Raw genomic sequence first — 16,581 nt, forward strand, 5'->3', positions numbered from 1 at the left:
CGAAATGGTCTGATAATGCTCTATACTGATACTCCCTAATGTGAACTGGTGCAACATGCTTTCAGAATTTTGATTGGCCAATTAATTTGGCAGCCATATTGGATTGAAATAAAACCGGAAGTGGCTGTTTGACCACTTTCTGAGGGTCTAGGCGTCTAGATTTTTTTATGGTATATAGTACAACTCATGTGTAATAAATATCAGCAATAAAAACTTTAGCGGTCATGTGACTTTTTCCGCCATTTTGTTTTTCCTAAAAACGGTAAAAAACACTTAAAAATCTTCTTCTTCAGAACCGCCAAGTAAAATGTTCTCATATACAGTATTTAGCTTCTACATATAGAGCAGATTTAGATTTGAGAAATTCATTGTGATTGGTCACGTGGTTTGGCCGCCATTTTGGGTTTGTTCTCAACAGGAAGTAGTTTTTTACTCATGCCACACTTGAGCGATTATCTCAAATATTGCGTCATGGCATGTCTCTAACTAACCCTTTCAGAAACCTAAAAAAAATTTCAGATCAGTCACATGGTTTGGCCGCCATCTTGGATTTTAAGCAAAATTGATTAAAAGTTTGGGCATTTGTTTCTCAGAGGTGATTCAACGAATCTACGAGATGTTTTTATATTTACCATGCCTGGCCTTAGCTCCATACGAGAAAAATAATATTATTTTGATCAGTCACGTGGTTTGTCCGCCATCTTGGATTTTGTGAAAATAGAAATTATGCAACTACATGTTTTGTATTAGTCCGATTGGAATAAAATTGTGTATGTGTATTCTACTCTTTAGATACAATCTTTCCCCTGAATGGCATATGGCTAGGTCATGTGGCTACGCGCCCATGGGTGGGGGGCTTCTAACCTCATTAATATGCATAGCTGCTATATCTCAAGCACTGTTGCAGTTAGGAAGATGATTCCTGTGTTATCATGACAACAGTGAACCTTAGATTTGATTAAAATAACATATGACCATATATGGTCATGTGAACTCATTAATATGCATAACTGTTATAACTCAAGCACTGTTGTTGTTAGGAAGATGAATCCTATGTTATTATGACGACGTTTAACAAGAGATTTGATTAAAATAACAAATGACCATATGTGGTCATGTGAACTCATTAATATGCATAACTGTTTTATCTCAAGCACTGTTGCAGGTAGGAAGATGAAATCTGTGTTATTATGATGATGTTAAACAAGAGATTTGAATAAAATAACAGATGACCAGATATGGTCATATGAGCTCATTCATATGCATAATCGTTGTATCTCAAACACTGTTGCAGTTAGGAAGATGAATCCTGTGTTATCATGACTATGTTGAACAAGAGATTTGATTAAAATAACAGATGACCATATATGGTCACGTAAGGTCATTAATATTAAAAACTGTCATATCTGTAACACTGTTGCAGAACCGAACGTGCAACCAGTGCCATAATGGAGACATCAAATAAAAGAAGCAACTAACATAAGAGATTACCGTATATGATCATGTAACCTCATTAATATGCATAAGCACATGGCTCATTATATATTCTGAAAACCATATTTTGATAACCAAACGAGGTAAATACATGAAACCAACTGCATTTCGACCCTTTGTTACTGGTCAAACCACCCGATTGTCTATTGTGTGACCTCATTAACTATGAAACAAAATCGTGTTAGCTTTTATATATGGCCATATCTTCTGATGAAAAATAAAATAATTTCGATAAGTCACACAGTTTGGTAATCATAATGTGTTTTTTACATAAATATGATTTTGGGCATTTGTTGCTGTCTCATGAATGTTGCATGATATTTTGGGTATATGTACAAGAATTCGTATGGAAAAAATAAAATAATTTTTATGGATTGAAGGTCACCATCTGCATCTTCAGTGTGGGTCTCGGCACTCTGGATTTATGATAAAATTAAGGATATATCGGGTATCTATTTCTCTAATACTAACTTACCTGTCACATGACTTTTCCTGCAATTTTGCATTTAGAGAATTTGTAAAGACATTAGCCATCACACCTGAATATATTTATGTTAGCAGATTTGTTCAAATCATGATGATAAATTCAATTTCCCAACTGGTCAACATTTTTGGATTGAGTACTTCTATGTATGTGTGCAGTACAACACATGCAGTAGCAGGACGCCCTCTTGAGTCAGAACCAAGATTTTCTCCAGTCAGTGATATACGTATGTATTCAGTAAATGACCGACAGTGTGTGGGTGTAGATATTACATATTGCAATACAACTATTTGAAAACAAATTACAATACATCTGTTTTTGTGCATATACTGGCAAAAAAAACAGTAAAGTTTATTTGCTAAGAGGGAACAATGCAATACTAAATGAAGAAAACCAGTATACAAGTTCTATGATAAATTTATTGAAATAACATGATTCTGGCTAAAACTATTTCTACTACTACTACCATCATCCCTATTACTAAAACAATATTTCATTCTGAAATTAATTAAAAGCCTAAGTTACTATCCTGATGATATAGCACCATCGATACAGTAAAAGTTCCCTGCATATACTATATTGAATTACGTTACTATTAACTGCATTGCGGTCTGGTACATATTTTTCCAGAAACCAAATTAGATGACAAGACTCGGTAAGTAATCGATGTCATGTCCAACCCATCACAGGTTCAATAATGCTTATATAGTGCAGTGCGGATGCCCAGAAAGTAATATTTCAATGTTGCAGTCACTACTGAAATGCATACCACTGCAGGCTTATTTAATATCACCATGTATGAGTTTTGAAAATAAAATCCAGTAGTATTAGTGATGTCTGGCATAGTTCATGACAGAAGCAAAGATTGAATGATTCAATGTTTGAGTCATTACTGGAATGCATACAGAGTTCCCTGCAGATACAGATGGCAATGTTTTACAGGTTCCATGGCAACATGTATGGATCATATTATGTGTCCATCACGAATTCCTTTGGTAGCATTATTGTTGGATAATATAGTTGTCTGTAGAAACATAGTAAAGTATATATAACATTCTTTAGTAAACTGCAGATGCCCAGAATGAATCACCCCAAAGTTCCATTCCCTACTTAAATACAACCCATTGCAGACATATTTAATATCACAATGTACAACTCTTGAGTATTGACAATGAAGTCTCATGGCAGATAACTAGATTGAATGATTTCAATGTTGGAGTCATTACTGGAATGCATAGTTACCTGCGGACACAAAGTCAAGTGGTATTGTTTGACAGGTTCCATGTTAACATGCATGGCTTATATTATGTATCGACAATAAAGTCCAATATGTGGCATTGGTGATGTCTTGTGTAGTTCACAACAGATGATGAGATTGAATGATTTCAATGTTTGATAAATCAACACTGGAATGCATAGTTTCCAGCAGATACAAGGTCAAATGTTATAGTTCCACAGGTTTCATATCAACATATATGGCTCATATTATGTATTGGAAATAAAGTCTGATTTGTGAAATCAGTGATGTCTTGTATAGTTCACAACAGATGACAAGATTGAATGATTCCAATGTTGGAGTCACAACTGGAATGCATAGTTCCCAGCACATACAAGGTCAAATAGTTCAACAGGTCAGTTCATATCAACATGTATGGCTCATATTATGTATTGGCAATAAAGTCAGATTTCTGGCATCAGCGATGTCTTGTATAGTTCACAACAGATGGCGAGATTGAATGATTTCAATGTTTGATGAATCAACACTGGAATGCATAGTTTCCAGCAGATACAAGATCAAATGTTATAGTTCCACAGGTTTCATATCAACATGTATGGCTCATATTATGTATTGGCAATAAAGTCAGATTTCTGGCATCAGTGATGTCTTGTGTAGTTCACAACACATGATGAGATTGAATGATTTCAATGTTTGATGAATCAACACTTGAATGCATAGTTCCCAGGAGATACAAGGTCAAATGTTATAGTTCCACAGGTTTCATATCAACATGTAGAGCTCATATTATGTATTGGCAATAACGTCAGATTTCTGGCATCAGTGATGTCTTGTATAGTTCACAACAGAGTATGAGATTGAAAGATTCCAATGTCTGAGTAATTACTGGAATGCATAGATCCCAGCAGATACAATGACAAATGGTATAGTTCCACATGTTTCGTGGCAACATATATGACTCACTTTATATATCCATTAATAGTTCTCTTTAGTAGCATTATTGTTGGCTTATATTGTTCACTGTAGAAACTCGGATAAAATGATCATGATATCACATTCATTTCTTGGCTGTGCATTTCATTGCTGGTAGAAAGATCAAACGGTATGTTTTGTAAGTTTAATGTTGAAATAAAAGATTCTTGCTATGAATCCAGTCCGATTGGTAGTATCATTTCTGGCTTGTATATTTCACTGTAGATACAAAATGTGATGGTATAGCTGTTTAATGCAGATGAACATTGTTTAATGGTAGTGTCATTGTCATCATCATCTTGTTTAGCTGCCTTGATGTATTGCATAGTTCATTAGTTATCATTATTGAAAAATAAACTGGCTGTATAATGTCTCTTAGTGTAGCTAAGAGGAAGTAAAACATGGTGGTTGACATATTGTATATTACACATTTATAATTAATAAATGTAGTAGTAGTAGTAGTAGTAGTAGTAGTAGTGATAGTAGTAACAACATATTGTGCTAATGTTAAATTTCAATACGTTTCAGTGTTGATAGTTGTACAATAAATACATTATACATGATCATGTGGTTTTATCATTAAACAGTAATACAAACGGAAATGTCCTTTATATTACAAAATTGAAAAAAATTACAACAGGGCAGATATGATAATATAACACTTGCACAACAGTATAAACCTCCCTGTCAACATGGTGGATATCATCACATGGTATTCATATGACAAATAAACCACCCTGTCAACACGGTGGATATCATCACATGATATTCATATGACAAGATAAACCTCCCTGTCAACACGGTGGATATCATCACATGGTATTCATATGACAAGATAAATCACCCTGTCAACAAAATGAATATAAAACAATCAATGGCTTAATTACTGTAGGTAAGGAAGTAACAAAATCTTTGTATATTATAATTGATTTAAATTTAAATTCATAAACATCCATAAAATATTGCAATTTAAAAAAATATATAAGTAATCAAGGTAGGTACACTAGTAGTATAAAACCACCCTGTCAACACGGTGGATATCATCACATGGTATTCATATGACAAGATAAACCACCCTGTCAACACGGTGGATATCATCACATGGTATTCATATGACAAATAAACCACCCTGTCAACACGGTGAATATCATCACATGGTATTCATATGACAAGATAAACCACCCTGTCAACACGGTGGATATCATCACATGGTATTCATATGACAAATAAACCACCCTGTCAACACGGTGAATATCATCACATGGTATTCATATGACAAGATAACCACCCTGTCAACAAAATGAATATAAAACAATCTATGGCTTAATTACTGTGGGTAAGGAAGTAACAAAATCTTTGTATATTATAATTGCTTTAAATTTAAATTCATAAACATACATAAAATATTGCAATTTAAAATAATAATATATAAGTAATCAAGGTAGGTACACTAGTAGTAAAAAAGTTTAAATAGTTTTGACAATGATTGTGGTATATACTAGTGACCTTCGTCAAATTATAGTATATTCAGTGACACTCACTGTATGAAACATACATAAGGTGCAAATCATTACAAAGTAGTATTGTGACAGATAATACATCCTGTGATTATCACAATGGTGATAGTGATGTTAGCAAATCACCAATAGTCAACATGTTGCAAATACGATTACTAACACACTAACACTAACAGCTTATTCAGGTGAATATATAACTTATATGTAGTGTTGATACCAAGCAACGAAATAATCTACTTTATCAATAAAATGTTATCAATTGATAGATATATCAACAGGATGGGTATTATCACATACTACATGCACAACAAAGAAAGCCAGTGGATATCATATACATATAAGATTAAAACAAAAAAACTTGGAACATCCATAAAGTATGCAGAACTTACTGTCAATTCAGTAGTGAAAATATTGATAAAATAAATTGCTAAATCAGGGCAAGAATTCAAGCTAGAAAATAAGGTAAATATCAGTTATAACAGTGATAGATCTATTATCAATATTAGTTTATCTCACATTCACTATTATCTGCAAAGACCAAACTGGCTGCAATATTTAATGAATATAGCAATCAAAAATACAAAAAGAAACAATAGAATAAATATAAAAACAGGTATGATAGAATTAAAAACGCCTTGAAGACTAGCACACCACCATCACTCCCCAGAAACCCCAGCCCTCCTGCATACTTTATGGATGTTCCCCACAATGAAATGAAGAAAAACAAAAAAGGGAGCCGCCAGATCTATTCCTCCCTACACTCAAATGTTACTTGTGAGGAGTGGGCACTCATTATTATTAAAAGAGACGGATATAATACATATGAGATTCTTCTGTTGTTTTTTAACAAATCAAATAAGTATACGTATAGCTTCATGGAAACTAAAATATCGCGGCTGAACTGTTACATTAACACTTTCTATACCTTTGACATACACATGATCAATAAGTGTGCCAGCTTCTGTAGTTGGTTGACATACACACTGCCTAAAACCATGTTCTTGCAGTAGCTTCATAATTGATGAAGAAACAAGGATATTTTGGTTGAAATCACCCATAATAATTGTTCCACCTTGTTGTTCATCTAGTTCTTCTAGAAGGACAAGCAAACTTTCTCTGAATATCTCTATCTGATATGATGCTGGTCTGTATATAACAGCAGCAGTTAAATTCAAATTAGTTAAACAAAATACCATACATTCCATATTAGATATTGGCAAATTCAAAATCTTAAATGATTTGTTTCGTTTAGCATATACTGCTACACCACCATGACATTGATCTGACAACTCCGCTGTATTATCGGTAGTTATATTGTAAGAAAGACATCTTGGTTTGTGATAAAAACTAAATCCATTCAATTGAATGTCAAAATCAGGTTCCCTGTCAGTTAACCATGTTTCAGTGAGACATATTATATCAGACATCAAGAATGTATTATCATTTTGAATGTCTTGAATATGGGACTGTAAGCCCTGAACATTATGCATAATAAAAGTACACATGTAGTTTGTGCCCAACTGCTCAGATGATTCAATGATGAACTTTGGCATGCTTTCCAATGATGCTTGCACTTTCTCATTGCAATAAATTGCAGATTCTCGAAATTCCTGTACAATAAGCCCACTCAAAGTTGTTACACGACTTAAAGCCACATAAGCCTGTCCTGATGTAAAGATTTTTTTTAAGTTAACGACAGCTCTGTTTACAGTTAAACCTTGTACTTTATGGACTGTACAAGCCCAAGCTAACTTAAGAGGGAACTGTCTTCTGATACCACCATTTGGTGCAACAGTGTCTTCATTAACTTTAATGATAGTACTATTTTCTGGCAATGCTGAAGAAATTGCACTTGTTTTTCGTAACTTTTCACCCACTTTGGCATTATCGAATATTACATATATTGCAGACGGAAAAGTATTCCCTGGTATCATAGTTATGTGACTTACAGTTCCAAATACACCATTAACTAGACCATCTGAAACATCTATGTTTTTTGTAAGTTGCACTCTTGCACCAGTAGCTAATGTTATACTTTCTGGTAAAAGATTCATGTAAACCTTCTTATGGGGATTTTGATTCCTTTCCAGTTTACCTGTCTTTGCATTTTTGGTATAATCCTGAGCCTCAACATATACAGGATCTGTGCATAGCTTATGAAGCATCATTACATTGCATGCATTAACCTGTGCATTTGTACCAAAAATATGAATTGCATCACTCTCCTCGCCGGTTTCTCGACCTTCAAGCATATTAACATCAATGGAAGACAGTGCCTCTCCTTTCTTATGAATTCGCAGCCTATTAAGTGTCTCAGCAAATGCAACATCTTTTTGTCTCATTATTTCAGTTAGTTCTGCAATCATGAAATTATCATTCCACAGACTTACAACTTCATTTCCAATACATAATGGGCTTCCTTTTACAGGTGGGAGTTGGTAAAAATCACCACATGCCATGACACAAACATTACCAAATGGTGAATGACTGCTAATTTGTTTAATCTGTCTCAATCGACCATGGATATAAGCAAGTAATTTGTGGTCCACCATAGAAATTTCATCTATCACTAGGATTTGAAGAGTGTTTAGCTTACAACGAACACTATTAATCTTGTCATTGCCCAGTGGTACATATGGTAGCTTTGCATTAACTGGTATTGATAACGCACTGTGCACAGTCATACCTCCGATATTAAATGCAGCAACACCAGTTGGTGCTGTTAAAAGTACAGAAATATCATCAGGATTCGGTAATGAACGAGCAAGAATGCGTGTAGCTTCATAATACACAGATTTGATCAAATGACTTTTCCCAGTTCCAGCTCCACCAGTGACAAACACAAAAAATGGATCTGGGTTCAATCCATTGTTTTTATCCAAGCACCACTGTCGGATTTTGTAAAATATTTCAGACTGCTTTACATTCAATTTTCTCAGCATAGAGTGTCCCTCAATCTTTGACATTGAACAAGAAGGTACTACAACATGGCTATCTGAAATCTGTGGTTGTTCTTCTAGATCAGGAATTGAAGTGTCATACTCATTATCATTAGTATTTTTCTGTGCTTCTTCAAGGCACTCAATTCGTTCAGATTCAGTTTCTGGGCATATGTTTGCCCATGCATCTTCTAATGGTCCACATTCATCAAGTAATTTTGATGCAGTGTCAATAGCATCAGCTTCTTTCTCGAATAAGGCTCGATTTCTGTCAACGATCAATTTAACCTTTTCCAATGGAGTATTCCCCAATTTAACTGCTCCATCTTGGTAAAAATTTTCAAAAGATTCATATTCAACAGGTTTCAAATGTTTATCAATGCGATGAGGGAGAAAAAGTTGCAATATACTCTGATAATATTTCTCAGGATTCTTTGTCACTGAAAATCTTGCATACCTTACAACAGCAGGCTCACTTCTAGACCTTTTTTGCATATGACCAAGGTTATTTTTCAAAGTTACTGCTGGATTTTTTCTCTTCTCATTATTGACATTTGACATTTCAGATGTTGAAAGAACTCTGTACTCTGAGCAAAATGCAGCAAGACACAACATATCAAACTCTTGTCCATCTGGTCTAGCTTTGTATCTGTCAACTATGCTAGTCATCCATATATCATCTTCATCTACAACAGCACCTTCATTTTTTTTTCTGATGACCTCAAATGGCAAACTCATTTTAACAGGATTGTTCCCAGTTGGAATAAACTGGACTTTTCGTGATGCCTGTTTCAGCTTCAGATTACATACTCTATATACAGCCTCTTGGGCACTAACTTCTCTGTTTTGAAGGTATACATTTCCTAACTGTTTTAATGCTTTCTTAGCATCAACATTGCCTTCTTTTGTAGCTTCTTTTTGAGCATGATCCAACAATAACCCCATTTCTCGTTCTGCTTTGGAAATGTAGGAAACAATATATACAACACAGGAATATGCATCAACAACAAACTGTATATCCATGTTTGCATCCCAACAACGGAGTAGATCTGCATTATACTGATTCACCCATACATCATTTGGCTGTCGTTTCAAAACAACAGATGTTTTCTTTGTTAATAATCTATTTGCCTTTTCAAAGATTTCCTGAGTAATTCCTATATCCGAAAATAAAGAATCTACACTTTTATATTCTTTTTGATTATCTGACAGGGCTTTCCAAACATTTCCAAGAATTTTCTTTGCACTTTCTTTTGTCATAGACAATTTATGTATTCCCATATCAGAATCTTCGTCATCAGTTACATCAGAATCTCTTTCTAAAACGTTTTTTAATTGCAACTCATCTGTTCCATTATCAGGTCGACAAATGAATGACCTTGTGCAAGGAGGTCGTGGAAAATTGAACCTGCAATTTGTGCCTTTCTTCTTGCAAGATTTTGAATGTCTTGTGCTGTGTTTTTGGACTTTGTTTACAATTTCGTGCAATTCTGAATCCTCTTCTAGAGAAGGCATATTACAAGTTACATGCTTGTCAACAAAATCAATCACTTTATCATCAGCATCATTGTCCACAATTGGAGCATTTTCCACCCAGAATAAGCAATGCGTGTGTGGTGAACCACGTTGTTGAAATTCTACTCTGTAAAAATAGTCTTTGATATGCCCAATGGGACGTGCTGAAGACATTATTACACGAGTTAAAAAATAATGGAATCTGTGATCAAACATTCTAGCTGCTGTTACTGGGTTCTGTCTTAGTATTTCACATTTCTGAGACCAATCAAGATCATTAGCAGAAGTGCTATAGTCACCCTGTTCATGAAGTATTGTTTCCACAATTTCCTTCCATCGCAAGTCAGCAGATGAAAATGAGCAAAACCAGGTCGGTATACCTAATTGCCTTATCATTGCAAAAATATCTTTTTGGGTAGCTTGCCAGTAAGGTGGTGTTCCTCTGATAGGCGTCATAAATTTGTAGCCTTCATCATTCTTTATAATTTCTATCAGTTTGTCTCGGTTTGTTAGAACCTTTGATGTCACTTTCTCACCTAAAGCAATACCATTTCCTTTACGAAGAGCAATTGACACTTTTGACTGGACCTGCTCCAATTCAGACAAATATTGTGCATAGAATATAAAGTCTATATTTCTGGCAAATCTGCCATCAGCATTCATCAAACGTGTATGTAGATACCGTCCTAGTGTTATTCGAACCTCACGGTTGTCTTGAAATGTTGGGGATCCAGTTGGATACAATACTGGAAAGCACTTTGCTTCATTGCATTTGTCCATTAGGACTCTTACTGGTTTATTGTGCTCTGCTGGTGCAACACATACATCATCAAAGTGATAATCAAGAACTTCTTGACCTATGTCAAGTGGTTGTAAGCATGTGTCAACAAACATTCCATGAACATCGTCTGGTTCATTCTCTTTATCAGATGTTTCACTATGTTCTTCGTCAGAAGAATTCTCATTATCTTCATTTCTTGATAGAGTGTTTTCCCAATCCACATTGAATTTTACATCTTCATACCATTTATTATTCTTTTGAAGATATACTAAAGCATTTTTGATGTGACCTTTTTTAACACATTTAAACTGGTAGTGACCTTTGTATGTAAGTTTTCGCTTCAGTTTAACTCTTATTGTCTGATCCTCTGATTCAATTCTTGGTAAAAAGCTTGTAGCTTTCACCACACTTGATGGTACACAAACAACTGGCCCATGAACGCCTTTCTGACCACCTCTTGGCAAAGCCAACATTTTCAGAAATGGAATATGCAATGCTACTAAATGTTGCTCCAAATCATTCAGGCATTTTAATTCGTCAGGAATAGTTTTCAAGTCAAGGTTGTTTACAACTGCTTCTGCAGGCATTTTTCCATGCAAAAGTTTTCGTTGACATGTATAACAAATCCATAATGTACCAGCAGAGCTTTTCTTTAACTGACATTCTTTGTTACATGCTATGCTGCATGTATGTACATAGGTCTCTGTTATACACTTCTGTGCAATATATTCTCTTTCCTTGTCAAAAGCGCGTTTATTACATATAATAACTTGATTTCGAAATAGGCGTCTGTGACACACACTACAAACACAATCCGGCCCTTTGGCGACTTCACATTTGAATAGAGCTGTAACATGTTCAATATTTTCATTTTCTGTTTTCATATACACTTTTTGGTTAATACTACGTTCAATCAAGCTCTGCTTATAATCTGCATCACATTGGTATTTTTGTACACTCAGCCTCTTTTTAGTCTCTCTGAATTCAACATCTTGCTGATACTTTTCTGTAAACTTTGATTTCTTTGTTTCTCTAAATTCAACATCTTGCTGATACTTTTCAGCAGACTGAGCTGCACAACGTGCTCTCTTTGTTTCTCTAAATTCAACATCTTGCTGATACTTTTCTGTAAACTTTGATTTCTTTGTTTCTCTAAATTCAACATCTTGCTGATACTTTTCAGCAGACTGAGCTGCACAACGTGCTTTCTTTGTTTCTCTAAATTCAACATCTTGCTGATACTTTTCAGCAGACTGAGCTGCACAACGTGCTTTCTTTGTTTCTCTAAATTCAACATCTTGCTGATACTTGTCTGTAAACTTTGATTTCTTTGTTTCTCTAAATTCAACATCTTGCTGATACTTTTCAGCAGACTGAGCTGCACAACGTGCTTTCTTTGTTTCTCTAAATTCAACATCTTGCTGATACTTGTCTGTAAACTTTGATTTCTTTGTTTCTCTGAATTCAGCATCTTGCTGATACTTTTCAGCAGACTGAGCAGCACAACATGCTTTCTTTTTTTCTCTGAACTTAGCGTTTTCATGGTATTTGTCATAACTCTGCTTTTTCTTTTTCTCCCTTAATTCTGAATCTACGTGATATAGTTCTTGCTCCTTGACATATCTCGGTTTTTTAGCATTTGATTTGGGTATTACACTTTCACTAATGGGTAGGTTTTTCTTTTCATGATATTTATTGCGTCTGACTTTCAATTGTTGACGTCTGGATAGAGATTTACGTTTTCTTCCTGGGTTTGATTTGGGTAGATTCACAAGAGGTATATCATCAATAGTGTTTATAAATGACCTTTCACATTGTTTAGTAATATCTACATTTTCTGTATCACAGTTACTATTTGTACAATTTCTTGATTCACCATGCACCTTTACACATTTCACAACTTCATAGTGGTTTTCATTGCAGTGTTTCAAGTACAACCCATTAACAGAGCTTTTACTAGTTTGAGTAAATCGTCTCCACCCATCAACATTGAATGTATAAATATCAGTTGCCAGCATATCAGCTGCGACAAAAATTTCAACCTCTGTGCCCCATACACCGGGCAATTGTATATTTGATCGTGTTACATAATCATTAACTGATTGGTATTCCGGTCTAATATATTGAGAGAAAAGTTGGGCATTCAACTGCAAGTGTTGCACAATCTTGTGTCTTACAGTCTGGTGATTTTGCTCAGTACCACTTATACAATATGATAAAGCTCTGAACAAGCAATTACCATCACCTTCAATATTCTTCGTATGACAAGGATCTCTTAGTTCAGAACCATATAAATGCCCTAAGGTTTCAGTTTGATGTTCATACGTTAAACCAAGTGTCCTGCAAATGCCTACACATGTACTTGCCTCAAGTGGATTAAATGTAAAAGTAACTTCTCTGTACTCATTCATAATCATTAAATCATCATCACTAGATGTTACGTTAATTTCATTTGCTATGCCTCTGGAAGCAACAACACTAATTCCTGTTACTTCAAACTGTGTGTGTTCACTTACGTTCATGGATATTCCAAGATTACAACAGTGTTGATACACCTGCTCAATATTTTTCATTTGCAAGAGAATACTCGAGCCATCTGCTTCAATCATGCCTTCAGAATTTCTTGAATGTGAATCAAATACACAGTAAATGCCATCTGCATTCAATACAGCAAACGTTGCTCCATTGAAAGTTATAAAACAAGCATCAAACTCCGACAGTGTTTTGTGCAATGCAGTATTCAATGATACAACAAAGTCGCTTTCTGCATGTTGCTGGGAACTCATTAAACCAACAAAACTGTTACCAACTGTGACAGAGAATCTAGTGTCAAATAACTCCACTTCTTTATCTAATTCAGAAACTAGAAGATATGTCGCGTTAATTCTAAATGACAGAGAATTATAATACTCGTTGCCAGCTTGCAATATTGTGTCTAAATCAAATCCATCCCAAGACAATACATTTTTTATTTTACTGTATACAAGTGACAGTAGGCAATTAGCAACACACTGTCTTCCAACATTTTCTGAGGGGAAAACAAAAGGATCTCCTTGATGAAAATTACCTTTAACTGCTGTTAAATTCCTTTCAGTGACTTTTTCAAACCCATCAATCATTTTGCAATGATTGCTCAGTTCATTTGTAAATGATTCATCATTCTGCATTTCATTTGTATATATTGCTTCATCATTCTGTATTTCATTTGTATATATTGCTTTATCATTCTGTATTTCATTTGTGTATATTGCTTTATCATTCTGTATTTCATTTGTGTATATTGCTTTATCATTCTGTATTTCATTTGTATATATTGCTTTATATTGGTATTCATTGAAAATTGCATTATCCTGTTTTTCAGAGAGGGCAGGATCCTCTATATCAGTCATCCTGTTTTTTGAGAGGCCAGGATCCTCAGTCTCAATACTGTCGTTGTGAATCCTGTTTTGTAAGAGGCCAGGATCCTCAGTCTCAATACTGTCGTTGTGAATCCTGTTTTGTAAGAGGCCAGGATCCTCAGTCTCAGTAGTGTCGTTGTGAATCCTGTTTTGTAAGAGGCCAGGATCCTCAGTCTTAATACTGTCGTTGTGAATCCTGTTTTGTAAGAGGCCAGGATCCTCTGTCGTGGTCATACTTCTTACTCTTCTTCCTTTCCTCCAATTTTTTTTTCGAGGCATCTGAAAAAACCAGACATGACAGATCCTATTATATACACACAGGATGTAGTTTTAAAACTTCAGTCAATTAAATTAGTAATATTCACGTTCATGAAGTATCGATGAACAGCCAGCAAATTAGAATTAAAAATATTCATTTGCATGTGCAGATGTCAAGTGCATTATCCTGCAATATCTTTATATTACATTGAAATTCAAATTATGGTTGAGATGTTCTTTGAACAGAAAATAAGAATATATTTACACACGTACAAAAAGGGGTAAACACAATGAATTCAATAATAATTATTCAAGATGAATATTATTTATTTTATTTTAGACAAAACGCCCATTAAAAAATGCCACTTTACTTTAAGCAACACCATACTAATGTCCTATTTGTGCCACCAAAGCACAATAATATTGCAAGTACAAGGCTCTCCTCTCCATGCAACACCTCTACACAAGTTTCAGATAAGTGTTGTCAAAGTAGAAAGTAGTAAAGATTAGTAAATTTGATCTATTTACTTTCAATACAAATCAAATTTCTTGATACACACTTCCCAATGTTAGTACTCGCGATCAATTTATTCATTCTACCAACTTTGACACAATTTTGAATACACTGCAGTAACTACCATATTTGCTCTATTTGAGGCATAAACTGTTGCATGGTTGATAGTCAAACTAGTCACTTTACTGACCCTGCAAGCACAATTTCTTATGCACCAAATATGGCACCTTCATATGAACTTAACACACTGAAACTGTCATATTTTTGTTCACTGCTATTTATGACAAGTAATTAAAAGGAGTGGGAAAATGCTTTTTATCTCCATTATTTCCGCTTAGTCACAAGTTCATTCTTGCAATTACATTGCGCCATTCAACAGTAGTGGAATTGGACAAAACCTTGGTTCTTTTGTACGTTTCATACCTGAAAAATATAAATGCAAAAAAAAACCATTAAATTCTTTCAACAACTGCTTTGTAAACCAGACAATCAATCATGCTGGGAATGTTCCATCTTTGGCTGGAAGAGGGAGTTTGATTGGCACTACTAAAAACGGATACCACACAGCAGTAGTATAATATAAAATTCTCAATTATTCTGATATAACAAAATGCACCATATGTACATAAACAAAGCATGCATTTTTAACAGTAAAAATGATCGCTGTATAAACTTAAAATAAAGCTAAAAACGGATATATGACCAAAGAAAATGACAATACAGGAAATGATAACAAGACTTGAATTTTTCCGCTGATAGTAAATTCTTCTGTTTCAAGGCAATCTTCTCGCAATGTTTTTTTCTCTTGCATGTTCAATCACCAATCACCCCCCCCCCCGAGAACCGTACTCTGAGGTCCCAAATAAACACCCTTCCAGATAAATCTTCACAAAAATTTAATAAAACATTCCCCCTGGAAAATATACACAATATGGTAGTTAATTGTTCCCTTACTTTTAAAATGTGCACTTGCACAATAACTACAATAAAGAAACTTTATTTTTAAATCTTACATATTTTATTGTGTGCATCAAGTCAAAAAGTTTAAAATAGAACAGCAAAAAATGGATATACTTATAGCCAGTCAGTTAAGTTATTTTTTATCCATGGAGGTAAACGGTTTCATCCTTATTTTGTGTACACCAAGTACATTCAGTTTTATTACCCATGTCACTGTCAGTTCATGTGACATGGGGGAAAAACATTTTTTGTTATGAAAATGTGAATCCATCAATAATGAAATTTTTTTCTACAACGGCATTTCAAAATTAAAGTTCTACAAACGGCGTCATGAAATGTTGAAAAATTACAGTTAACCAAAAAAACTGTTCACAAGACAGCAAAAAAAAAAGTTTTTATAATTTTGTTGGCAATGAAAAGTATACAAAAATAAAAAAATAAATAAAATAAAAACAAACACTGCTTAGTAGCAAATCATCATGTTACGGTAACAAAATCCGGTTAGGCTGCTT

The 16,581-nt window shown here is 34.4% G+C and overlaps 1 protein-coding gene across 1 annotated transcript; it reads right to left on the reverse strand.

Moving 5' to 3' along the window:
* Window positions 1-6,555: 6,555 nt before the first annotated feature.
* On the reverse strand, window positions 6,556-14,571 carry LOC146739020 (uncharacterized). The gene has a single exon (XM_085504040.1). It carries the CDS (start codon window positions 14,569-14,571, stop codon window positions 6,556-6,558), a length of 8,016 nt encoding a protein of 2,671 aa, XP_085360166.1.
* Window positions 14,572-16,581: the final 2,010 nt, after the last annotated feature.

The sequence above is a fragment of the Saccoglossus kowalevskii genome, chromosome 9 (assembly GCF_978046115.1).
Source record: "Saccoglossus kowalevskii chromosome 9, keSacKowa6.1, whole genome shotgun sequence".
In the NCBI taxonomy this organism is placed as follows: domain Eukaryota; kingdom Metazoa; phylum Hemichordata; class Enteropneusta; family Harrimaniidae; genus Saccoglossus; species Saccoglossus kowalevskii.